General features: G+C 35.7%; 1 protein-coding gene across 1 annotated transcript; it reads right to left on the reverse strand.

Annotated features, from left to right (window-relative positions):
* Positions 1-1,560: 1,560 nt before the first annotated feature.
* On the reverse strand, positions 1,561-27,260 carry LOC128013564 (coiled-coil domain-containing protein 60-like). The gene is made up of 14 exons (XM_052596673.1): positions 27,058-27,260; positions 22,906-22,983; positions 20,798-20,868; positions 18,790-18,963; positions 17,524-17,649; positions 14,832-14,936; positions 9,567-9,657; positions 8,400-8,628; positions 5,593-5,680; positions 5,210-5,293; positions 4,053-4,190; positions 3,420-3,581; positions 2,998-3,187; positions 1,561-1,900 (listed from the first exon to the last, which is right to left on the reverse strand). Exons 1-14 carry the CDS (start codon positions 27,190-27,192, stop codon positions 1,793-1,795), a joined length of 1,779 nt encoding a protein of 592 aa, XP_052452633.1. The 5' UTR covers positions 27,193-27,260; the 3' UTR covers positions 1,561-1,792.
* Positions 27,261-27,616: the final 356 nt, after the last annotated feature.

The raw sequence follows: 27,616 nt of genomic DNA on the forward strand, positions 1-27,616 counted from the left end.
GCATTCTAGAAATGTCTGGAAAACAGCACACCTCCCCTTCTTTACCCATCAACCCCTTAGGTGAACTTTGACCCCAGAGTCAAAGGGGGGAAAACAGGACAGCTTATAATGGTGAATTAGAAATTCTGCTTTGTATTTAAAACCCTGCTGATTTTAAAGGGCACACACAAAGGTCATGATATCATTATAGTGACGCGTTTATCGAACATGGTTTATGGTTTATTTTTAGTCAAATAGTGTCTTTAATGCCAGAAAGAATGAAACAAAATACATATTATACTTTTTTTTAACAGTCATAATATTTGGTCTCACACAACATGATGACTGTGTATTTGATAGGGATGAGCAACATGAACCAAGTGTGATGAATGTCTAGAGATGAATTTGTGCTATTTGTGTTGGCCAAGCAATATAAATTGCTAGGCCAACTTGGCAAGCTGATGGAAGAAACAGATGGGTGTCTGCCATGGGTGACTGGAAGGTTTGGTTCAGTAGTGGCAGTAAAAATAACTCTTACTGGAATGACTCAGAAAAGTTATTACCCCTTGAGATATTATCCAAATGTGCTTTTGAACAAACAGAACAGAGACAGAACATGAAAACCGAGCATAACAACACTGAAATATTGTGAAATGAGATAATGCCTAATATCTTGTAAGACATTAGCTATGTTTCCATCACCCTGTTTTTGTGTGTATTTTCAAGTAATGCATCAGGAATGAATGATGAAATGCCAAATTTCAAAAAGAAAATCCCCTTAATTCACCCAAAAAATAATTTTGCGCTTGGTGTTTGTGTATTTAAATAATTTGAAAAATAGTTCATGCGAATAATGGGAGATGGAAATGCATTTGCTGAATAAATTCCTCTATGCGCATTAAAAAATTTATGTTACATTTTGCGCGATGGGACGGGATAACTTGACTAACCAGCGGAGCGATCTCGTTGCACTGCATCTCAAATGTTGTTTTCGTTGTTCTGCAGAGACTGAGCCAAAGTCTGTCATCAAAGTATTTCTGTATAATTGCCTCCCAGAACTGTCTAAAACGACTGTGTTCCCAAACATTCTCATCATTGTAATGCCAAAAGTATGGTGGCCGAGAGAGATCAACACGCTGCAAATTAAGAAAACACATGCAAATTGAAAAAACACCAGCAAAAAAATAAAATAAATAAACATCTTAATCAGTTTGACAACACAAGTGTTGCAAATCCTCACAACACATGCATATAACGTAACACGCTGCAAATCCTTCACAACACATGCAAATTAAGAAACGCTACATTGCAGTTGATTGAGCTATCTCAGCCACCGTACTAAAGTCTCAAACTGTCAATTACAGTTATTACTGAAGCCATGAAATATTGATACGTCAAGGCAGAATTTCTTGTATTATCTTTAGTATTTTCTCGTCCAGACAGTACTGAGAATCTACTTATGAAATTAAAAATATCTAATAATACAACTCTAACAATTATTATTGAATTAAATAAGTTAATACAATTATAAATAAATACAATTATTAAGAGCACTTTTAAGTATTTAAAGGACACTTTATTTTTGTAAAAGGAAAAGGAAATTAATAATAATAGAATGAATTGTTGAAATTAACTGAATAAACTAAATAACTACATAAGAACTTGTATTTTACTATAAGAAACATTGTACACCTTATATTTCTATATTATAATATTATATTAAAATATTTATTATTTTTACTCTTGATTTTCGGGTGACATATTACTGAAATCACAGCTTTAAAAAATGCAAAAAGGCAAAAGAGAGAATGGATTACAGGTTGTGTGTAGCACTCCTGGTGGTCTGTGATTGGCTGACTCTGTTGTATAACCACAAGTCATACTCTGCTTTGGGCATCTTTACCACATTCAGCCTCACTATCTGCAATGACAGGGAGAAGAAGAGACACACGGGAAGAAAGATAAAAGAGCACTTCTCATAATTACCAGCTGCTAGCACCATACCCTCCCAGTTCCTGACAATAGCTTATTACACACTGGATAATCTGTCATTATACGGCCCAAATAGCTGGTTGTTAACGGCGTCCTATTTAGACTTGATTTGAGGGGGTCAGCAACATTTTGGCAGTTACAATTAAAGGAGGTAGGAAATAGATAGGAAAGCCGAGACACCTGAAATCTAAAATTGTAATAATTAAGAACACATCATGATGCTGTAGATTAAATACAACACAGCCAACTGTCCCCAATGTGTTAGCTGAACTGAGTGGTTACATAAATATGAAATACATAAATATTCCACAGAAAAAATATTGTGAAATATTATTTCCATTTTTTAGCAGCCATTAGAAATCAGAAATCATTCTAACATGCTGATTTGGTGCTCAAGTAACATTTCTTATATTGTCGATGTTAAAAGCAATTGTGCTGCTTAATAATTGTTCTGGAAACCCAGATATATATTCAGAATAATTAATAATTTTTTAGAAATATAAATTTTGTAAAACTCTTTATTGTCCCTTTTGGTGAATTTAATGCATGCTTGCTGAATAAAAATATTAATTTCTTTCCAAATTGTTGCGTACCCAATATATTGTGAGTAAAAATATTAAGTGTGATATTATGCAGACACCTATTTTGTAAACAGTTGTGCTGCTTTTTTTTTTTTTTTTGTGGAAACGATTTTTTCTGGATCCTTTGATGAATAAAAAGTTCAAAAGAAAAGCAATTATTGTTACATTTTTAATGTCTTTACTATAAACCTTGCTGAATATATATGTATGTATGTATGTATCATCTTTTTTTTAATTCATTGATTTTGATACTTTGTTATGAAATCCAATAAAACTGGTGCATTTTTAAGAGTGTCTTTCATCTACAAATATTTTCTTTGGCCCACTGCAGGATGCAGATGGCCCAGATACTGTATGTTGTAGCCATTGTCTTGACTGAACTGTTGAGTGCAGCAGACTGTAGCATTATCACATTTAAAAGTACTCAGAGTTGGTTGTCTTGTACCTCTATAGCCACACACAGATCAGGACAGCAGAGCTCCCACGGCTGGAGGGAGTTTAAGATCTTCAAGAAGTTGTGTGGGTGAAGCTGCTGTGTGTGGCCTTCTGTAAATCGACTCAGCTTCTCTAACAAACGTGCCACCCTCCCGTCTGAGTGTTTGACGGGAGCCAGATTACTGAGCAACGCTGAGAGCCTTCAGCAGACACAAAGAAACACACAAGGACTGTGTTAGTGTAATGTTACTGTAAACAGCAATGTTGAATGCATACACACACTCTTGCACCTGCGAGCATCCTGTAGGGTCATTAACGTTAATATTTGCCAAACACACACATGCAGCACATAAGTGGCTTTGCATCCGTGTTCCCTGGAGGATTGGAAGTGACGCAGGCCATTAGACATTCACTCAACACACACACACGCACCACTGAGTGCTGTATGGATCCTCAGTGCTGTTTGGGATGTTGGAGTCTGGCACTGCTGGAGAGACCACAGAGGTTTTGGAGGTCACAGCAGAACAGGTTCGTCCTCGGGATAGCATGTTACAAAGAGACCCGTATCTCTTGGCCCCAAAATCCCATCTCTTCCTAGAAAGAGTTTAAAAGAGGAGATATTTACATGCATCACATTACTATAACTGAGATACTGTAACAGTTTTCTTTGTTTTGTTGATATTTGTAAGTTTTAAAAAAAATGTAATTTGTAAATTTTTTCTACTTACTGCAGAATTTTCAGGCTTTTTTCTTCAGATTTTTATTTTTTTACAATTTTACTTTAAAACTATTTTCCATACCTTCATTATTTATTTTTGCTACGCAAATGCTTTTACAGTATATTTTACATTATTATTTACATTTTAAAATCTAAACATTTCAACATTTTAGTGTAAAAATGTATCATTAGCAGTTTATAAGAGAAATTGCCCCTGTTCCTCAGTTAATAAAAGTAAAGTGTGTTTAGTTGAAGAACTGTTTAAAAGTGTGTTATATAGTAAAAAAAAAAAAACCTATCATAAAAAAGATTCCTTGTTCCCCAGTGTGGTGGAAAAAAGAACTCACTTGGCACAGCGATTTAGAGCATCAGATAAATTAAGTGTTAACTCTTCTGCTATGTCCACAAAAGACGCCTTTTTCACACCCAATATGGCTTCCCTGCTGTGAATGAGTCGGTTAGTGGCAGAGATTCTGGCAGGGGAGCTAGTAAAATGAGAAAGAAATATAATAGTGATTTCAGTTGATGTACACAACAAAGATCCCTTTACATGGGCAGTACACATGTGAGAGATGTACAGCGGTGCATCAGAGGGTAAGACAACATGAGGATTGAACAGTAAATCTATGGAGCCGTTTGGGACTACACACTGTCTGTACACTTTTGCACAACAGCTTAGACAAGAGATGAGGAAGGAAACTGATCCATGCTGTTTACTTTCCACAAACTGTAATTTATAGCTTTATTATCATAGGTGGAGTTTATGAAAATAAAGGTCAATGCAAAAGGCCTAGAGCTGTACTAGTGCTTGATATGTCAAAAAGCAATACATTGTTTGCAATGAATAAGCCATATTACACAAGTAGCAGAAAGGTTCATATGTAACTGTATCTGCCTAGGTCCGCTGCTACACTTCTATGTGCAAAACATTCATGTAACTGTGCTTTTTTTGGACAAAATATTTTCTTGATTATTTATAAATAATAACCTCCTTTTTTTCTATTTTGTCTTCAGATTTACTGTTTTACATTCTGTTCAAATGTCTGGATCAGTAAAAAGAATACTTTTATTCAGCAAGGGTGCATTACATTGATCAAAAGTGACAGTAAAGACGTATTTATTTTCAATGCTGTTCTTGTATTCAGTGTTGTTTTCATCATTGATAATAAGAAATATTTAATGAGCAGCTTATTAGAATGATTTCTGATCATCATAATGTGACACTGAAAACTGCTGAACAATCAGCTTTTGCCATCACAGGAATAAAAACAACAAAAAAACTAACTAAAAAAAAAACTTTAAGATATATTAAGATAGAAATCACTGCAATTAAACTGTACAAATATTTCACAGTATGACACTTTCACTGTATTTTTGATCAAATAAATGCAGCCTCAGTGAGCATAAAGGACTGGTTTTCAAGCTCTTTAACAAATGGCCCGAAATAACCTGATGGTCATTTTAGTCATTCATAACCTGGGAATACTGGGAACAGTAGACACACCTCTTCACTCTCAGAGACTCCGTCTTCTCTCCGGTTGTGTTTTGCTGTGACTCACTCTCGGGTTGGACTTTGACTGACATATCACTTTAACATAATGCAGACAATTGGTCACATGAAATCTCAGCAATCAGAGGTCATCACATTCTCACATGCTGATCAAATGATCTGATAACCAATGATATACAAATAAACTACAAACATCAGTGAAACTGTGGCATTTGTGCATGTGTCATATATATATATATATATATATATATATATATATATATATATATATATATATATTGACACACTGTCAGTACAGTCTTCTATAATAATAATAATAACAAAATATTATAATAATGATTTACTTTTAATAGTTGTTGTCTCCTGTGCTAGTTTACCTGTCTGGAGTGGACGTGAGTTGTTTATCAGAATTACAGCAGGTTTTAAGAACACTCTGGTACACTTCTTCGAGAAACTTCTGGAGATCTAAAAAGATAAACAAATATAAGCACAATTTATGCAAGTTTTACAATGAGGCAATACAATTCCTGTCATTGTGGTATATAATAAGTAGCCCAGTTTCATTGTATGCTCTGATATTTATAATTTAATTTAAGAAACTCTTGTTCTCTAATCTTTTTAATATTCAATAAAAAAAAATATATATATCACCTTAATTTTTTTAAAGCAATAACGGATTAAAGCATGTAAAACAGAATAACAACAGCAGCAACACCAAAAAAAAAAAAAAAAAAAAAAAAAAAAAAAGAACAAATATATAATAAAAAAGAATGACAGAAAAGATTCTATATAATATTTGGGAGTTACATAAATTTGAAAAGCTTTAGAATGTTTATTGTTTTTATAAGCTTGTTTTGTGATCTCATATTAGAAAGGGTATATATTAAGATCAGTGTTACATAAGGTAATATATGATGATTTCTTATGAGTTATTTTTGCCTTATGAATGTAAAAATTTGGTAAAACAATTAAAAGATTAATAATGTAATTTTGTTAATCAGAAAAATATGGGGTTCGAAAACAAATGTCATACGGTTCTAAATGAAGGGTTTTATTAATTTGTATTGATTTTATTTTTTTTATGTCTATTTTAAAGTCAACACAAAATGAAAGAGAATAAGGGCAATAGAAATGCAATATCTCAATGTTCAACATATTTCTCTAACTACGACTTGCATGGCTGTGTGCATGATCCAAGCGCGCCCTCTGCTGGTCGATCGATATTTCACACACTCAAATCCAAAGAAACACAAGCTAACAGCAGAAATTAACATTCAGTCCGTATATTTATCTAATAACAATTCAAACAGATTTATCACCATGAAAATATCATCTCCCTCAAATACAACACTTCATTAACTGAGATAAAACATAAATCGTGAGCACAAATTAAGTTTTCATTACATAAAACAAACTAGGATGCTGTTGGAGACACAGATGAAAAAAGACAGAACCCTTGAATAAATTGGCTGGTTTCATGCCTCATAAATACAAACTATAACAATGTCATTTTCAATCCTCTGGATTTACTATCTATTATAAATACATAGAGTTATTAAATTGGAAGATAAATCACATCTATATAAGCTTACATATTAAATAATTAATGTTCATGCTGATTCTTCTCAAATACATTCTCATACAGCAGGTTTATCCCAAAACCAATTAAACTGGCAACAATAAAATTCCAATAAAGCAGGATATCTTCAGAGTTCAGCTTTTGGATTTCGCTCTTAAATCGTTTGGATTAGTCTCTTGCTCGAATAATTGGCATGACCGAAAGAGGCTTTAATAGACCTTTGATTTCTTTTATAGGAAATGAAATAAACCGTAATGACTGTGTGAAAACAAAGGAAGTTTCACTGAGCTCCCAAGCTTTCATCAGGACTCAGTTCTTCTCTCTGATCTACTCTGCAGGGTCTAGAGAATTTGAGCTTATTATCTTCAGGCAAAAATGCAGGACACCTAGTGTGCATTAGGCCCATCACACGTTTAGGCCCAAACGGCCCAGGAGTAGAAAACAGCACAGCGGATACATGCATTTTACAACCCAGGGAAGGATTCTTCAAAGATTTATTGACGTGACAGAAAAAAAAGAAAGTTTTGCTTCACAAACTAGTTTTTTCCAAAATTAGATTTCAAGAGGGACAGAAAAGAAACTCTAATTCTGAGCAAAGAGCATTTCTGGAAGTGTCTTTGTCTAGCCATGAATCCAAATCTGATGGATTCTTTTTTGTCTTGTTTTGTCCTGAGAGTCAAACAGCACAGCACTGAAGTGCACGATGATAATGATGATGATGATGGCATGCACTGTTGCCATGACAATGTGCTACATGTGATTGTGTGAGCAAGGCAAGTGACAGTTCATCTGGCAGTGAGATGGGAAACAGATAACACTCGTTTTGTGCTCCACTCATCTAGAACCAGACACCAGCAAAAGTCACTCAGGCTGTGAATCCATGAGTCTGTTTATCTGTATCAGTTTCACAGCAGCTGTGTTCTGCCACAAAAATAATAAATAAAATAAAATAATAATAATTCCCGACTTGTCATGAAAAAACAAAGCAAAAATGTGTGTAAATGCATTTTATACCTATATAAAAAATAACTTATAGTGTGAAATATTATTATAATTTAAAAAAGCAGTTTTTTTTATGGTAGAACGATTTTCATTTTTGTTTAGTAGACTGTAGCCTAAGACTATCCTACATTAAAAAAATTAACAAATTGTAAAATTTTATGTTCTTTTTTTTTAAATGTTACAATGTTATATCATAATGTTATTGTTGTTTTACTTACTGCTATCTCATTTTATAATTACATTAATTTAGCAATCCGTCCCTTTGCGCCACCTGGCGGTAGTTTCGCGAATGATTTCAACACGCGACTGAATTACAGTTCAGTCACCGCTGCGGCGGTATGCGCGGCGGTAAGGCCCAGATAGGCTGGCCACCTACTGTAGGTTTCTACACACTGATGGACGAGTTGAAATTGTCAGCAGCAGTCAACAGCATACCATAGATTGCAGTCCCAGAAGTGATTTTGAAAACATCTCAAATATTCCTATAAAACTGTCTGTCAAACTGTGTCATCTTAGTGCATGCCTAAACCACTAAAAAATCAGGGAGCTATAAATACCTCATTTAAATCAGACAGAAGTTAAATGTTAACCATTGGGACCTACATTCTGTCGATGAATGATCAGAATCGGATTCTCGCACACTCAGAGTCTCGATGCCCTTGGTGTAAATAGGCTCATCACAGGTGTGATCTGGAGCCGGAGCCAAAGACAGCAAGCTGCCCACCGATGAACTTGTTACTGAGGAGGAAACCACAGTGAGAGTGGAGGTCCTCCAGGTCTCATGTCTCCCTGAAGAAACATGTAATGGCCTGGATGTGAGATGCCGTGTCTGCTGGAGAGGAAAAAATGTCGAGGTTACATTTAAAACCTTCACTGAAGAAAGTGAAGACATTTTCAGCATAATTCAAAAAATGTTGGAAATGATGGATATATGTATATAAATACTTTATTTCTTATTTAATTTTTTAATTTCTAATTTGGCTATTTCTTTCTTTTGATTTTAAGGTGGAACATGACCTGGATGTGTTCTTGGCAGGTTTCAAGAGATTCATACAAAAAGAAAGAAATCTGTGAAAATGTATTATGAAATTATGAAAAAGAAATGATGCTCTAAATGTGTATTGTATATGCTCATATAAATTAGTCATTTATCCCAAGCAACCCACCTTATAACTGGAGGAACATAATAAAAGCTATGTTTGGAATAGCATGTTACTAAAAAAAAACAATTGTAATAATTCCAACTTCACTTATTTGATTTGAATTCCAAAAGTTGAGACACATTTTTTACAATTATAATTAGATGACAAATGCAAAATAACTTTTTATTTTTGAGACAATATAAGGTTTCGTTACAAGAATGTAGAATCCTACTGTACTGAATTCTTTCACACTCTATTTTTGCTCTATAGAGTGTATGCCATGTAGCATACTAGTAGTATACCATTGCAAACACCCTAATCGTCTTGACCAAGGCCACAGCAGTGATAACTCATAGCTCACCACTTTTAGTTGCTTGCTCAGATCTTTAGCCATAAAGCCACCCCACATAACTGTTGTGCAAAATGGGTGTTTGAACAAGTTTCTTTCTACAGACGGCGTAATTAGCCCTTTGCTTATTTACTGTGTCTTCTAGAAAGCAGCTAATGTTGCACACTTGTCTAAACCCCAGTGGCATGCTTAAGGAGAACACATCGCTTCACAGAGCTCCAGCAGAGCCACAGAAACACAAACATTCCAGTGTGAAAGAGACGATTTGGAGGAGAAAACCTTCGGCGGGGCAATAAACTGCTCCCACTTGGCCTCTATTGCCTTTTCTTTATTCAGCTTCTTTATTGTGGTTCGGCTTGTTCCAGGGTCCCTGAAAGATACAGAGAGAGAGACAGATAAAGAGACATAGAGAATTTCCTGACATTTTAATTATTCACATGATCTCTTCATAATGTGCTTGCCAAGCCTGGAATATTATCAAAATTATATATGTCACCTTGAAAGGACAGAAAGAAATAGAAGGATGGAGGGAAACAAGCGCGCACATCTCATGCTCTCTCTCTCTCCTCCTGGCTTGGGTCTTAACGGCGGTTGATAAAGTTTCATTATTTTTTGTAATATCTGCTCTCTGCCGTGCTGTACCGTTTCCCATAAAGCTTCACTTTATTGGAAATTGGATTCTGGGATGGTGGAAGCCCCTCCAGGCTCTGAGAGACGCTTCTTACAATCTCTCTCCCTCTTTTTCCATTTGTTTTGACCTCGCTCTCTCCGTCCATCACTAGCACCAACCTGTAGCTCCAGGAAATGAAGGATTAAATTCCCTCCTCTCTCTTTCCCCCTGTATCTCTCTATTTAACACCACCTATATACGATGGTTTCATCATTTCTCAATTAACTCTAATTCTAGTTTTTCCAGTTGTTGTTCCTGTAGGATCTCATTAGTGGCGATTGCTGAAGCATCACTATTAGTGATTTGAACAAACCCCTGAACCCAAGTATTAAACTTTGGCGCATAGCTTGTTCTGCAGTATTTGTACAGAGATGAATAATACCTATGTTTGTTGACTACCTTAACAACTGAACCCTAAAATATTTATATTCAAGTATAAAGGCAGTGTGACGAGTGGAGAGGGGCAGGGCCGAGAACCGTGGGAGTGGAGCGAGGCTGGTGGAGTAAATGATGATGAGTGAGGGAGGAGGGACTAAAAGAAGGAGCGACGACAGTGCAAGACGAGAGAGGACCAGGCCTGTATTTCATTTTGTTGTTTTATTATGTTTTATCCGGCAGTTGACCATGAGGGGCTGCTGCTTTTACTTTAATTTCGTAATTGTTCATTTGTTTATTAAAGTTTTGTGTTTAAATGTTTGCCGGTTCCCGCCTACTTCCAAATCTACGAACATTGTTACAGGCAGCTATATATTTTAACGTACACTACCATTCAAAAATTGGGGTCGGTAAGATTTCCTATTTTTTTATCCTTATCCTTCAGCATTTATTATTGTCAAGGTTAAAAGCAGTTGTGCTGCTGAATATTATTTTAGAAAAAACAACAACAACAAAAAAAAAACATGTATATTCAAAAGGATTAAATATAACAGCATTTTTATTAAACAAATTTTGTAAAAGTCTTAACTGTCACTTTTAATGACATTTAATGTATCCTTGCTGAATAGAATGCTGAATAAAAAAACTGTAGTGTATAATAACCCATGTATGTATGTATAGAGAGAGAGAGAGAGAGAGAGAGAGAGAAAGAATATCATAACTGTTGCTGCCAGACTCTGAAATATCTATATGAATCTTTTGAATATCTAATTTAATTTTCCAAAATGCATAAAATATTAGACTAGGTCATAAGTGCTTGTATCCTCAAATATCATTTAAAATTGAAAAAAAATGAAGGTTAAAAACATGGTGCAAATCTAATTAGGTCATGACTTCAGGGGACACAGTCTGGTTGCCTGCACTAGTATGGGTTAGTCCACACACACTATTTACACACTACAATATGTTATATAGAGACTTGCCAGCTTTAATGTCTGTTTAACAAAGATGGATGTAAATTTTGTGTTATATTTCTCAGGCACTAAACTAAATGTTATGTATAAACAGACATGTTCGCAAGATTTACATGCAAATAAAATCAATTAAACTGAACCAGCATGCACTTGAGACAGAGGTTATACCTTCCTAAAATACAGAAAAAGAGTTCAGGCACACAGACACAGTGCTAATAAGCAGAACACAAAGGAGTAAAAGCATGTTAAAAATTCTACCATTGTACAATTTCTACTCTGTAAAAAAAAAATAATAATAACACTAATGCCACACTACTGTCAAAAAGTTTGGTGTCAGTAAGGTTTTTTTTTATGTTTTGCAGGAAGTCTCATGCTCACCAAACTAAAATGATCAAATATGCATTTGTTGCATAAAAAAATACAGTTAAAAAAAAGTTATCATTTGAAATATTATTACAATTTAAAGTAAGTATTTTCTTCAGCATCATTATACTTCAGGCTGATCATGTGATCCTTCAAAATTAATTCTAATATGCTGATTTGTTGCTCAAGAAACATTTTGTATTATTAATAAATTTGAAAATAGTTGTACTGCTTAATATTATTATATTATATTGTGGCGAGTGGGGCGGGGCCGAGAGGCGTGGGAACGAGGAGTGAGGCCAGGTGTAGTGATTGGAGATGAGCTACACCTGCGCCCCACCGCCGGTCTTGAGTCCCACGTAGGAGATGGAAGGATATAAAACTGGAGTGACGACCGTGAAGGACGAGAGAAGACCAGGCCTGGGACGTTATTTTATGTGTTTGCTTTTATTTATGCGCACCAGTCATTTTGTATTTATTTTCGAATATTAAAATGATTTTGATTGTGCGCCGGTTCCCGCTTCCTTCTTCCTTCTTCCCGATGTATATGGAGTTCTATATCGTTACAGTGGTGCCGAAGCCCGGGAGAAGGAGGGACGCGCTGCTGAAGATCCCTCGCCGCTGTGGTGAATCCGCGGTGCCCTCGAGCCGGCGAGGTATGTGCCGCCAGGGACGCTCGAGGCGGTGGGCTGGAGCGAGTTGCCGGGGACGGGCGAGCTCGCTGCCGACCGCCCACGATATGGAGGGGCGGCTGCCGTCCGTGAGGGAGCGGAGGAGTCGGCGCCGTTCGCCAGGGGGCCGGAGCCTGCCGCCTCCATGACGGAATCCGGAGGGGCAGGGAACGGGGGACTCCTGCCGCTGCCCAAAATCGGAGGAGCCGTCGCCATCCACCGGGCGGCGGAGGAGTGTCGTGCCGTCCGCCGAGGGCCGTCCAGTGCCACCGCCGGGCACCGCGGAGGAGATCACCCAGCCGGTGGAGGGCCGAGCAGCAGTGCGTCTGGGAACCGGATTTTTTTTTTTTTCTCTCTCCCCTCTCTCGTCCCTGTCGCTCCTCCTTCCATCTCCTTTTCTCTCGCCTCGTCTGTCCTACCCCCAGTTTCCCGCAGGTCCCCGTGAGCGGTCCCCCCCGGAGGTAAGGGGGGGGGGGGGGGGGGAGTAGAGCGCAGTCTCGAGGGTACCCCCCGGCCTGCGAGGGGCGATGGGGGTATGTGGCGAGTAGGGGCGGGGCCGAGAGGCGTGGGAACGAGGAGTGAGGCAAGGTGTAGTGATTGGAGATGAGCTACACCTGTGCCCCACCGCCAGTATCGAGTCCCACGTAGGAGATGGAAGGATATAAAACTGGAGTGACGACCGTGAAGGACGAGAGAGGACCAGGCCTGGGACGTTATTTTATGTGTTTGCTTTTATTTATGCGCACCAGTCGGCCGTGAGGGGCTGGTGCGCCATTTTGTATTTATTTTCGAATATTAAAATGATTTTGATTGTGCGCCGGTTCCCGCCTCCTTCTTCCCGATGTATATGGAGTTCTATATCGTTACATATATATTTATGGAAAATATGACAGAGCTTTTATCTTTGATGAAGAGAAAGTTCAAAACAACAGCATTTTTCTGAAATAGATATCTTTTGTAAATGTTAAATGTTGATCATTGCAATGCATCTGTTCCTAAATGTCTGTTTTATCTTAAAAAAAGGCAAACAAATAATCAAATTATGTTCTTAAAGACCAGTGACCAGCTAATACAGATTTTGCAATGCTGTAAAACCTAAGCAGCATGGTCTATAATGTATATGGGATTGTCTCAACACATAAAATCCTCTAAAACAACTGATGGTGATCTAATAGGGAATTCTCTGGGCTAGTGATTTTAAGATTACAGATTCAAACCCTGGAACTGGCAGTTCAAGCACTAGAACACAGTTGTGCCCCTGAGCAAGGCAGTTAACTTTAGGTTATTCCAATGGGGGTAGTGCATGCAGAAAGGATTCTGGAAGATGCTGTGGCTGCTAAACGACAAACCAACTAACTAAAAGCAGCATGCCTGAATAGAACAACTGCATTTGAACCCCAAAATAATCACATAATGCATTTTGATATTTTATGGTGATAAAATGTATTTATTCGAATCTCACCTAGAGACCAAAATATTTTGTGTCCACAAGCTCAAACATATATTTGCTGCTTTTACATGCAAAGCACATCAGCTTCTATTCTGCACTGAATTCTCAAAGTCAGTTGGAATTCAACCAACTGAACGAGAGCAAGAGTTCTGACATATAAAATACAAAGTTCATAATTTAATTTTGGAATCAGGACTATAGTAACTGTCGTGCTTCACAATTTACCTTTAAGCTATTAAGAGAGACTTAGATGTCATCTCTTCCTGTTTCATAGCTGAACTCAAGACCAGATCCTAGAGCAATGCTAGACCCCCCCACCAAGGCACACATCCAGGCCAATTCCTTACTCCAACACCCTAGACTTGCCAGTCCAAGAACCACCTTTCTGTTTCCAAGAACCACCTTTCCATCGTAATGAACCGAAATGCTAAAATGAATACTGCATGAATTTTGTTCAGTGGCTAAATAATTGGAGATAATTCTTATTTAATTCGAATGGCAAAAATAACATGCTGATCTGTTGTTGAGATGATAAATGGATAATTAATTAATTTGTGTTCAGTCGTGCATTAAATTAATCAATAGTGGCAGTAAACACACATATAATGTTACAAAAGATTTCTATTTCAAATAAGAACTGTTCTTTTGAACTTTCTATCCATCAAAGGATCCTCAAAATGTTTCATAAAAATAACTAGATAAATTAAAAAATATTTAGGAGAACAATGATAAGAAATGATTTTTCAGCAACAAATCAGCATTTTCCAAATAATTTCTGAAGTATCATGTGACATGGAGTAAAGGCTGCTCAAAATTTAGCGTTTTGCTAATTTAGAGGGATAGATTATATGATAAAATTAATTCAAATACAATGCAGTTATTTTAAATTGTGCTGTTTTTACCATATTTTTGACCTTAAAAGTCTTACTGACCCCATTCTTTTGAATGGTAGTGTACATCTACAATGATGGGGATGGAGATGAGCTTAAAGAGTGACTGTCCTTAAACTCAAACTCTTGTTATGTTTTATGTTTCACTCACCTGACATCCCAACAGAAAATAACAGGTCCAACTCTTCCAGAACGTTCTAGAGTCAGTGCCTCCAGCAGCCAATTCAGACAGCACAACTGACGATATAAACACTCACTAGAAAAAAAAAAAAAAAAAAGATAACATAAATCTTGCAAATCATATTTATAAAGTGAGGGGAAAAACACCCCCAGTATGCCAATGTAATATTCCTGCAGGGCACAACATGTAACCTTGTGTCAACAACAATGTTCAGCTTTGAAATCCTGTATGTAAAGCAGAAGCCCTAAAACTTGCTATTCCACAGAGAACCTGACAGCTTTCTTTTCATAATTAAAAAACAACAACACGATGTACGAATCACATCAGATAAATAATAAAAAGCCTTGTGTGGCTTGAAAGACCTCTTGACAGCAAAACAGCAGCAGAACTTTGTTTTTGAGGCTGTCTAACAAATCTTTCATCCAGCAATTCATTTTATATATTTTTATATATATATTAGCCAAGATAAAAAAAAACAGAAAAGAAAAAAAAAAGATGTGCTTCTGTCAGAGTAAGTTGCTTTTATGAGGACTTCTCCTGTGTGTGACACAACTAGTCCAAGTTGGGGGGATTGTCTGTAAAGAGTGTGAGAATCAAATCCATTGTTAATAGATTCAGTGTTTAATTTCCTATTTAAAGATGAAAAAAAAAATCTGTTGGAAATAAAATTTACAAAGAGAGAGAGAGAGAGAGAGAGAGAGAGAGAGAGAGAGAGAGAGAGAGAGAGAGAGAGAGAGAGAGAAAGCTAGCCTGACTGTGCTTTGGCTCATTTGTTACAAACTAACATCTCAAGGCCATCTCCATGTCTAAATTAATTCCTCTTACTTTCTTTTCAACGTGAAGTAGAGCCACTGTTTTGCTCTCTGCTTTCTGTTTAAATATCAAGGTTAAGATGTTTAATCAGACCTCCAATGAAAGACATCCACCTACTCACTGTTGGCGGACAACAAGATTTCTGCTATCACGCCACCTAGTTAGCCACAATGTGATACATGGGTTAAATGTCTGGCTTAAATGAAACAGGTAATGGAACAGGATTTCTATAAATGTCACATTCAAGCAGAGGTGACCACATACTTAGGGAAGTTGTCAATAATAAGATCTTCATTCAAAAGGCCCAAAACAGTAATTTTACGATAATTACTGTTGGATAAATAAGAGAACAAAATAAAACTATACTGAGATTTATTAATACAAAGGCAATCTGTATAATGAAAATAGATTTGTACCAAAATGTTAAACTACAGGTGCTTCTCAATAAATTAGAATGTTGAGGAAAATTTCATTCAAGTAATTCAACTCAAATTGTGAAACTCATGTATTAAATAAATCCAATGCACACAGACTTTTGGCTCACATTTAACAAAAACCCACCAATTCACCAATCTCAACAAATTTGAATACTTCACAAAACCAATAATAAAAAAAAAGCATTTACTCCTTGGCCCCCCTAGTAAAATGTGTCTAGAGCCACCACTGTGTTTCACCACTGAAAGGCATTAAATAGACATTATGTTTTTTTTTCAGGAGTCCATGATGAATAGAAAGTTCAGAACAGCATTTATTTGAAATATTTTGTTTATAAATTTCAGTAAAAATATCTATAAAAATTATAAATTAAAAAATTACCCCTAACTTTTTAATGGTGGTGTATTCATATCAAAATAACCTGCCCGAGAAATTTATGCATTTAGCAGACGCTTTTATCCAAAGCGACTTACATTGCATTCAGGCAATCAGTTTTTACCTATTGTGTGTTCCCGGGGGAATCGAACCCCCAGCATTGCACCTGATAGCACAATGCTCTACCAATTGAGCTACAGGAAGACTGAAATACTTACTAATGCAATGCATCACAGATACAGATCAGAAGTGTGTATGTGTAGTACAGTGCCCTCCAAAACATATCTGTGAACTTTTGGATACATTTAAAGAATATATCAATGTAATTGCATTAGATAACAAAACATCAAACATATTAGCCTACACATTGAGAGGTAACTACAGTATAATCCACAACAAAACCAAAAATGTGCAGGAAGAAAATGCAAATAGGTTATCAAAGGAGTAATGATGCATCGAAGATGTACTTTGACTCCAGCATGACATTCCATTCCATCATGAGACACTGTAAATGAGCCATGTTTATTTTTTCTTTTCATTTTGCTGCATTAGATCCTTCTAGTCAGAGGGTAATCACTCTGTCCTGCTGGGCGAGACTGATGGTTGAATGAATTTTGTTTTTCTGGAAGCTGAGACCCTCATAGTGAAAACTCTCACAGATTGCTGTGGCTAATTCCAGCAGAGAAAAGCATTATTTTCTTGTTTTTAAATTTTGTTTAATGCAGTTTTATGTCTGTGTGAACTAAATTGTAATGTCAGAAAAAAACGTGTGTTTATTTGATAAGATGTCAGTATTCCAATCATCCATGAAAAAGTGACACTGAGAAGTTATCAGGAATGCTTTAATCACATGTAGACAGATTGTTGAATTATGGCAGAAAGCCTGGCACTCAAGCAGCTTATTCTGAACCAAGAGTAAAGTGACCAGTGAGACATTTAGAAAAACCAAATTATGTCAAATTATGAAAAAATGCTAAATCAAAATATGGATTTGTGTAAACAACAAAATAGAGCACAAGAAAGGGCTGAGCGGTCTTACCCTGGTAGTAGATGAGGAGGTGTTGAGATCAATGATCTGTGGATGGGGGTAAATGGGCGAGCAGCCCGCATTTTCCTCCTGTTGGGTTTCCAACCTGGCGAGGATGTTGCCATAACATCACACCACCTGCCAAAACATCCGTGATGGGTTTAGTTGGTGTGAATGGAAAAATGGTATATGTATTCAAGTTGAACACGCCAATGTTTAGGTAGCACTCCCAACCCCTAGAACATGGACTTAACATTTACTGTAGCTAGTGATAAATAATGCAAAAAAAGTTATATTCTTCCTCAGTATTTTAGTTTTTACAGTGCAAAAAAAAAAAGAAGAAAAAAAAAAGAAGATTCCTAAATCAAGGCATATTACTTGATAAACAAGATGATAAGTGGACTTAGAACTTAATTGAAAGGGAAAACTATTTATTTACCTCACTGACAGATATTTATTCTATATAAACCCACTTATTTTTCACTGATCCGAAAAAAACAACAGTTCAGCTATCTTCATGTTGCATCTTAAGTAAAAGTATCTTGATTTAACAATGTTTAGATACTTGTATTGTAAAACAAGACACATCTTTTTTTACAGTGAATGCAGCATTTAATGCCATGACTTTATGAATGTAAGACTTTCTGCTACAATTTAAATAACTTTTTAAAGCCTTCATTTGCGGAATGAAAAATTAAGACCTTTTTAAGACTAGCAGAAACCCTCTCAAATGCATGTTATCAAACACAACTTGAGCTGACATCTATGGCAGTTATGAAACTGTTGGACAGTTTTTATTATTCATTTGCACATTTAAAAAAGTTGTACATTTTTCCTTTTTGTATTTGATTGTTGTGAAGAAATTATAACAATACCACATCAAATGTAATCAACGATAAATAATAATAATAATAATAAATATATATATAAATAAATAAATAAATAAATAAATAAATAAATAAATAAATAAATAAATAAATAAAAAACAAAAAATATAATTCAAATATATGATGCCCAGAGAATTAATGAATTATTTTGACTGAGCATGGCACTAGCAACACCAAGGTCATGTGTTTGTTCTCTAGAGAAAGCAAGGATTGATAAAATATAAATATATACCTTAAATGCAATATAAATTGCTTTGGATAAAAGTGTCTGCCAAATGTGTAAATGTGAATTTTATCAGCCCATTTTTCCACAAATTCAGCCTGCATATAAGCATTACATTTGCAAAAATAGAGCTAGATAGTGAAAATATCACTTTTGTCATCGTCTAACCTCTCAGTATCACTGTCCTCATCTGAATCGGAGAGATTGGGAGGTCGTAGTTTGGTACGTCTCAACTCCTCTCTCCTCTGTCTTTCTCTCCGCTGCTCCTCCTGCGCTTCCTGTTCCTCCTTCTGAAGGAGGTGAAAGTAGCTACGACCCTGCTTCACTGCAAGAATGTGCTGCCTGTAGAGACATTAAAATATTTAGAATGCAACTACTAAGAGATCACAATCACTGAACATTTATAACACATTCCCTTAAAAAGTTTCATTGTTAATATTAATTACCCTGTTTTATTCTATAACATAAAAAACATCAGCAATACCCCCTTGTTTTTTTTTTTTCTTGTTTTTTTTTTAGCTTTTACTTCATTTAAAGTTAAAAAATGTTTTCTTCATTTGTGGAGATTGAAGAAAATGTAAGAATCACACACTTTTGTTAGTCACAGAGCTCCTTTTTTGCAATAATCCAAAAGTCATTGGAAAAATCGTGTTGGGTTTTTGTAGAGGGAACCAGTTTGTTTCTTGGTTGGCCTACAAAAATTAGTATATCAGCTTCATATTTCATCAAGGCCAAAAGTAAAGATAACTGAAATAACTGAAGCAATATTGAACAAAAAGCTTTTGATATACACAGAGCGATGACCTTATCCTCTTGCGACTGTGTTTCAACTCATTGAATGCAGCCATAATAATCACATTTTTCTTTTCAAAATGCCAGTCTTCATGACAATGAGTATGAATATTTCAGCACGCTTGGCTACGGTTTTGTCTGTCATAAATGTCAACCATTTTGTGATGCGCAGAAAGAGAAGGGGAGGAAGAGGGTGAGAGGCAGACACAGCTCTCTTGCCTGTGGTGCAACTGTGTTAAATTCCCTCACAAACAAAATGCCATCGGTGACGCCTGCCAGGTTGAAACCATAGCCGCTGGGCAAGACGCAGGCGGTGCAAGTGGGCAGGAGAGGAAGAACAGATAATAATAGGTTTTGCTGCAAAAACACACAGTTTATCATTTAAATTACTTCTTACATATACCCCTGGTTTCACAGACGAGGCTTAAACCTAGTCTCAGACTAGACTAGAAAATGTAAGTCTGAGCTGTTTCAATTGTAAGAAACTTACACTGATTGACCTTAAAATATGTCAGTGCCCTTGTTTCTCCTCACGATGCACACCAGTAATGTTTTTTTCTAAGAAATGTTTCTAAAAATGACTTAAATGTCCTAATTGAACTATGGCCTAATCCTGGCTTAGTCTAAACCCTGTCTATGAAACCAGGCCACAGATTTCTTATTGTGCTTTAGTTTTATTCAGAGCTGTGCTGGTGTCTGTAGGGAGAACCTCCAGAAAAATTAACTCAAACATTATACTGAAATGCCAGTACTAGCATTATGACTTAAGAATTCCATTATCGGTAGACTGTTGTGCTCTCTTGTGCAATTTAAAAGCTTCTGACAGATTTTTTATTTTATTTTTTTGATTGCCTGATCAGTGCATTAAAGATGTGACAAGACAACTAACCCCAGTCGTCTGGTCTATTTAAATAATTATTTACAAGACAAATCTATTTCAAAGCATGACAAGGGATAGTTCACTTAAACCAGCCCCTGCCCCCAGAAAATTCAGTCATGATTTTCTCACCCTCATGCCATTCTAAACCTGTATGAATTTCTTTATTCTGTGGAACATAAAAGAAGATACTTTGAGAAATGTCTTAGTGTTTTTCGTCCATACAGTGGAAATCAATGGGAACTAAAAATGTTTGGTAACCAACATTAAAAATATCTTCTTTTCTGTTTCTGTACAAATTTTGGGATTTGTAAAATCATAAAACAGATCTAAAAATCATAATCATATTTAATGAAAACATACATATTCATATTTGATGCAGTAGGCAATCCAGTGATTTGGCAGTGCTTAACTGCAGCATCTGTGCATGCAGCTGACTGGCGCTGTACCGCTATAACATATTGATGCAGACATAAACAATAATTAGTTCACAGTATGAACCCTAACCTTGTTCGGCATAGGTGTTTCCGAAGAACCGTGTCCTCTCTCTTCCATGACTGGGGCCACTTTGATCCCAACTTGTGAAAAAAAAAAAAAAAAAAAACAGCAGGAATGAGATTGAACCAAAGAACATATATTTTCAGAAGGTTTTTGTAAATATCTATAAACAGGGCTTGGCATAGGGATTAGCCTATAACGCCCTTTTGTGGCCAAGCCATTGTTCTAAAATAGAGGACAATATTAAAAAATAAAATAAAAATCAACATTACTTCCACTTTTAAATAACTGTTTTCTATTTTAATACATTTCAAAATTTAATTCAAGGGATAGTGAATTACAGGGTAATTTTTATTTTTGTAACTATCAAGCCATCCTAGGTGTAGGTTTATATGACTTTTGGAGTTATTGGAAAATTGGAGTTCCAAGCTTTATAATGGCAATGAATGGGTGATATTCAGTAGATTAATAAACTGCGCCAGTCCATCATAAAATATAATTTAAAAAAAGTGCCCCACTTGGCTCCAGGGGGTTAATAAAGACCCCTTGAAGCAAATTGGTGTGTTTTTGTGAGAAAAATATACATATTTAACATTTAAACATTAACAACATAATATTTAAATTCCTCTAACTGCTACGCGCGTTCACGAGAAAGGGATGGGCGTATGGATCCTGAAGTATCGAAATATCAATAATGATGCGAGTATCTAAACTATCGATACTCAAATTAAAAATACTGATACTAATGTATTTTATTTACCCGTGATTTTGTTTATTTGTTATTTGAACGTACTTCCCGACCGTTTGTAGTATGAATGGAATTCATACGCAAATTTACACACACACACACACACACACACACACACACACACACACACACACACACACACACACACACACATTTACAGACTGCGATCCCTACAACTGAATGTTGCAGTGCCAATTCTTGGTTGTATTTCAAAGATGGATCTGACCTTACTCTAAACCTCTTGATTTCACGACAGTCCATCACATCCCTCATCGCTGCTTTGAAGTCAGATTCTGACCATGGCTGGGAAAAAGATGAGAGTGAGGTGCTGGTGTTTCCCTATTGACTGGCCCACGCAGCATTGTACAGGCTGGTGTCACTGGCCTTTGACATCCCAAAGTCCATGGTGCATGAGATTGTGCACAGAATCCGCAGGGCAATCATCAGTATTTTGAGGAGGTCGATCGCTTTCCCGACCCCGGATGACCTGGAGGCACTGGTGGCAGAATTTGCCTAGCTGGCTGGGTCTCCAGTTTTCCGCATGGTAGCTGGTGCGATAAACAGATGCCACATCCGGATCAAGCCACCAGCAAGTGATGCGCCATGCTATTTTAACAGGAAGCTCCATCCTACGTCATCTGCTGGAACGCCACTCTCTCATGAACTATATGAATATCTACTGAATATCACATATTCAATGCCATTTTAAAGCTGGGAAGAGCCAAGACATTTTTTTAAATATAACTCTAATTGTATTCGTCTGAAAGAAGAAAGTTCATATACACCTAGGATGGCTTTTAACCTTACAAATGTTTTCTGATCAATTTAATGCATTACTTATATGACTTCATGACAGCTATCAAATCATAAATACACTTTTGCTATATAACTTTACCTTGGTGACATATTTAAAATAGGCAAAATTGGCATTAACTGTCTTCTATTTTTCATTTATTTATACATTTCTCATGTTCAGTGCATATCAACCCATGTCTGATCATCAAATCATTTGTACTGATGTTGTACTGACAACACTCCCTTTGGCCGTCCTTATTGTTTAGGCCTTCTAAAGTTCAAATATTTGAACAACAGCTCATAAATGCAAAAAAGGCAAGCAAGTCTATAATGGGAGCAAGTTGACGCAATCTGCCATCTGACCAGCTATAGATTGGTACAATTCTCCAAATGTGACATTCCACATAGAACCTGCACCTATTTGCACAGTCAATCGGCTGACTTTAATTAACACGTTCGTTTGCACCTATGCCATGTGCTGTCTCATACTTTCACTCAGCTGCAGAAACAGGACTAGCGTGTGGATATATAATCATTGGGTAGGTGTGAAAGCATTGCAGATAAACCCTCACACCTCATTTTCCTGTGAAGAATGTGGAGGGGTTTCGTGAATGAGATTGTCATCAACTTCAGAGATCTTCTCATTTGGTGCCTAGTAGAAAAACACAAGTCATTTCAGGATGATTTTACTGGCAGCACAGTTGCACAGAAATGACAATTAAAGTACGGCCCACAAAATCCAGAGAAGATGTGACATTACAACATAACAAAAGTTCATTATAGGCAAAGCGCTCAAAGTTTTCCCCCCTTAGTGATAATGAAAATCTAAATTTTCTCATGCTTTGTCAGAGATGTTGCTTAGCAGTTAGCTCATGACATATACTATTTTAGTTTTTCATATATTTCCTAATTTAACAATAATAATAAAAAAATACAAATCATATTAAAATTATAACAACTCCAAATCAATTTCAGAATCTTATTTTTTATCCTAGAAAGTGCAGAAATATTTATTTCTTAATTGATTCCAAAGTTTTTAATGTAATAAAATAATAAATAATAAATATAAGTAATGTATAAATATATTACTGATGTAAGTCGATTAAATAAAAACTATTTAATCAAATATTTTTATTTAATCATGATTGATTGCACTTAACATTAAAATGAGTAAATAATAATAATAATAATTCACATTAATTCTACAAATGTAGAAACAACAAAGATTTTCAAAAAAAAATTTTTTTTTATTTGGCTGTAATTACCCAGTGCAACTTATAACATGATACTGAAATATATAACACAAAAATGTAAAAAAAAATAATCACTGAGTTTAAAAAAGTATCATCCCCTCTCAGAAAAACCACAGGTCAGTTCCATCTCATAATTCTTGAAAATATGTATAAAAAGAGACAGACTTCAGAGACAGTGGATGAAAGAATGTGTCCTTTCTCTGGCAGAGGTCTCTGCTCCGGTCTCATGTCCTCCATGCCCTTGTGCACATCCTCCCTCTCCCCTGCTGAGAGATTATCTCATTTGCAGTAAATCTGCTTGTGTCGGAGCCAGACATGCCTGAAAGCTCTGCCTCCACTGCTCCACCCCTACTGGGCCTAAAGCCACAACATATGAGCCACATTTAAACATAGTTTAAAGAACTGTTACCTTAAAGAGCAAATCGACTTCACATTGACCATGCATGGTTACTAAAAAAATGACATATGTTCAACGGGACCATAATCAATTAGTTTTTTTTTTTGTTTTTTTTTACATTTATCTCACAACAAAAGTGCTGTTTTTTCCCCCCTAAATGTTATCACGATTGCAAATGTGATATTGATTTTATACAGCAGTTCAATCAACCAGAAGTTCATTTTAAGAGACTTACCTTTTAGACACAATGTTGTCTGTTTTTGTTCTACTTTGTCAACGAAAATGGTTCTCGACAAAGCCAGACCAAAACACGGTTGTTTTGTTACTGAACAAATCTGCGTTTGAACTACCGTAATCAGGTGAATCAATAATTCAGTGACCCTTTTGTTCGTTACTGAATAAAACATTCATTCAATGAATCGACTGAACGAATGATTCAATGACAGATACACTGATTTGCTGCCACCTACATTTCATTATATAGTCACATTTAAAGTTTTTCAATATTTTAAACATTTCATATTCCTGTAATCAACATTTTACAGTAAATGCATTCGTGCTGTCTTTGATCTTAATGCCACAGCAGCCTCTGTGCATCCTCTGTGGTGCAAAGATGGATTTTATTGATACTGATTTCATTTGAATTTGAATTTATTTATTAATTATTTCTTAATCTTTATTTATTTATCAATGTTAAGGTTACAATAAATAAATCAATAAAATAAATAAACAAGTAAATAAAACACTACAGGAAATCAATTTAAAGGGGGAAATATGGAATTTTAAGGAAAGTTAACTTCTGTCAGTATAATTTGTTAATAGTTTTCTATTGCATTAGCTGTATTTATTCTGTCAATTTAATGCTGTCACCCTAAATTACATCCTTATTGTTTTGTGCCAGATGAACACTTGTTGGACTGCAGAAATTGGCACCATCTCATAGCTGAACATAATGAAGATACTGCCTCATTATCTACTTTTTGCAAAAGGGCAGCTTTACTGAATTATTTTTTATTATGAGTATCCTGCATAACTAAAGCAGCTTCCCTGACACAACACTATTAAAATAAAACTTTAAAAGTTCATGCTTACAACATAAAAAAAAAAATATTACAATACTCTCTAGAATACATCAAAATACTGAGAAATAATCGTGCATATGTTCAGTTCATTGTTTCTGAGAAATAAGTACACAGGTGGCAAATAAATGCACACCACAAGAGCACAAAGGACATTTGTTAAGTCTGTCCTTGGAGAAGCCTCACGCTACTCTGTTTCAACGTAAAAGGAATGTGTACAACAACTGATTATGCAACTAGAATGTTAAACAGACCATCTGGGATTGTTTGAAAATGCATGGTAGAAATATCAGTACTTACTGTATAATCGCATAAAACCATTCCTTACATTACCGTTGCCATGCTATCTAATAAGAGTTCTCTTCCCTGTCACTTTAAATACTGAAAACACACAAAAGCAACCTGCCCGTACATGCCTAAATATATAATGATAATAAATGCAAAGCTCACAGCTCATTTGACATTGTAAATTCCTATAATGCATTAGGCTCTCTGCAGATCAGCATGCGTTGTGTAACTCCTTAAGGCATGTAGTTATAGGAAGTGATGGCATTGCTCTGGCCCACTTCACAGGAGTAATTGTGTTTCAAATGACAGCCTCTGCCTCTCATTGATTATGTCTGTGTCGGTTATGTAAAGCCACTGGGAGAAGCACAGAGCCATGCTGAAGTCTTCAGCAGAACTGGAGAGCATCTTTCACTGTTGAAACTAAAGCCTCTATGGAACAGTCTGTCTCGGCACAAGAGAAAAGAAGTGCAAAGTTGGAAAGGGTGATGCCCTTATCACAGCTGATGGTGTCAGTGTCATTAATTTGCTCTGTATCCTTGTCCATTAAGAGTAATTGGAGTACTTTATTTCAAGGATCAAGACAGATGTGTAGGGCCTGCGAAGGTGAGGAGAGCTTGGACAGTGTGTCATGGGAGAAAAAGTTCACACTAATCACATCAGTGTTAAAAAGTTTTAATGTTTTTTTTTTTTACATTAAAACTTGTGGCTCAGAAAACATTCAAAAGTAGCATTCCCATTATATTGAGGGAGTGTTCAGATTTGACTTTTTTCCACAACAGTAACATTAGCAAAACATTCTCAGAGCACAATTTTGTTAGCAGGGCTGAAAAAAGTAACTTAAATAATCAAGTTTTCAAGAGATAATTTTCTCCACAGTATGTCCATACTAAAAGCTAAAATACTACATGATGTGCACAATTACAGCCAATTTGATGTTTAAACCTAAAAAACCTAATGTATCATAATAGATACACAAGTTTAAGGTCTCTAAACTATCAACATGGTCAAAACTTTGCTTAAAAGCCTGATGTACAAAATCTACCGCATGCCTTTCTGACGTTTGGTCAATAGTTCATACTTTATTATCAAGTAAAAAGCCTTTTAGTATATTTATCAAAACAGGTTACAGTTCATGTGCCGTTTTAAACTAAAGAATAAAGATTTTTATACACTAAAGAATAATTTATCTATTGTAATATTTCAAGATGAGCACTTACTGGACTGAAGGAAATTGACTATCCATCCATATTATTTATTTCTTTATTTATTTTAGAAATCTGATCTGATGTGAGCCATAAAATGTTAAAATGTGAGCATCAAACATTATACATCAGGCTTTTGATCTCTTAATCATCACAGTATCTTCATTCATTGTATAATCGTCACTGATTATACAATCACTAATCATTATTGAATGTACAGATCTTTGATCATAAAAAATCTACAGATCATAAAACTAAGTATTTAAATATAATCTTAAGACATTGTTGGCAGATATGGAGTGATAACTGATATGCATATGCATTTTGTAGTCTGCTATTCAGTTATAAAGATATTGATTTACATTACAAACTATTTTTCAAGTGAAATATATACATATATACAGTCACACTACACAATTTACTATTATTTGTTCAGCTCGTTAGAATTAAGCTTCATTAAATTGATATTATTAATATGCTTGTGATGCCTTGCATAGACAGTATTACCTTGTCTGCTTGTTCCAGATTCTTTGGTTCCAGGTGAAGTGGCTCCAACACATCTTCAGCACAGCTCCATCTGAGTGAACTGTAGACTCTACGGCTCAGTGGTTCCTGTCTGTGGTGAAGTCTGTCCCAAAACATCTCACATTTATATGGTTTGTCAACCTTGCATGGTCCAGAATCTGAAGAGACATCGCTCTGAACTTCCATTTTCACTGTTTTGGGTTGAGAGAAGAACAATTATCAGCCCATTAAAATTAAAATAGTTCATGTACTGCACACTATTATTGAAAAAAACTAGGGTTTGTATTTGAAAGAAATTGGCATGGATGCTTAAAAAAATTATATTTAACATAAATAGCCTTCTATTAATCAAAGAAGAAGTTTCCAGAAAAACATTAAGCAGCTCAACTGTTCTCAACATTAAAAAAAATGTTAGAAATGTTTCTTGATCAGTAAATGGATTTCTGAAGGATCATGTGACACTGAAGAATGAAGCTCAAAATTCAGCTTTGCCATCACAGGAATAAATTACATTCAAAATAGAAACCAGTTATTTTAAATT

Source organism: Carassius gibelio, chromosome A5 (genome assembly GCF_023724105.1).
Source record: "Carassius gibelio isolate Cgi1373 ecotype wild population from Czech Republic chromosome A5, carGib1.2-hapl.c, whole genome shotgun sequence".
In the NCBI taxonomy this organism is placed as follows: domain Eukaryota; kingdom Metazoa; phylum Chordata; class Actinopteri; order Cypriniformes; family Cyprinidae; genus Carassius; species Carassius gibelio.

Bases quoted from the DNA above. Each gene is read 5' to 3' on its own strand.
- LOC128013564 (XM_052596673.1), bottom strand. From the start codon at position 27,192: ATGTTTTGGGACAGACTTCACCACAGACAGGAACCACTGAGCCGTAGA. The intron at 20,869-22,905 runs GTGTGAGGGTTT...TTTTTTCACAAG, and splicing joins ATTCTTCACAGGAAAATGAG to TTGGGATCAAAGTGGCCCCA. The intron at 5,294-5,592 runs GTAAACTAGCAC...ATTATGTTAAAG, and splicing joins CTCACGTCCACTCCAGACAG to TGATATGTCAGTCAAAGTCC.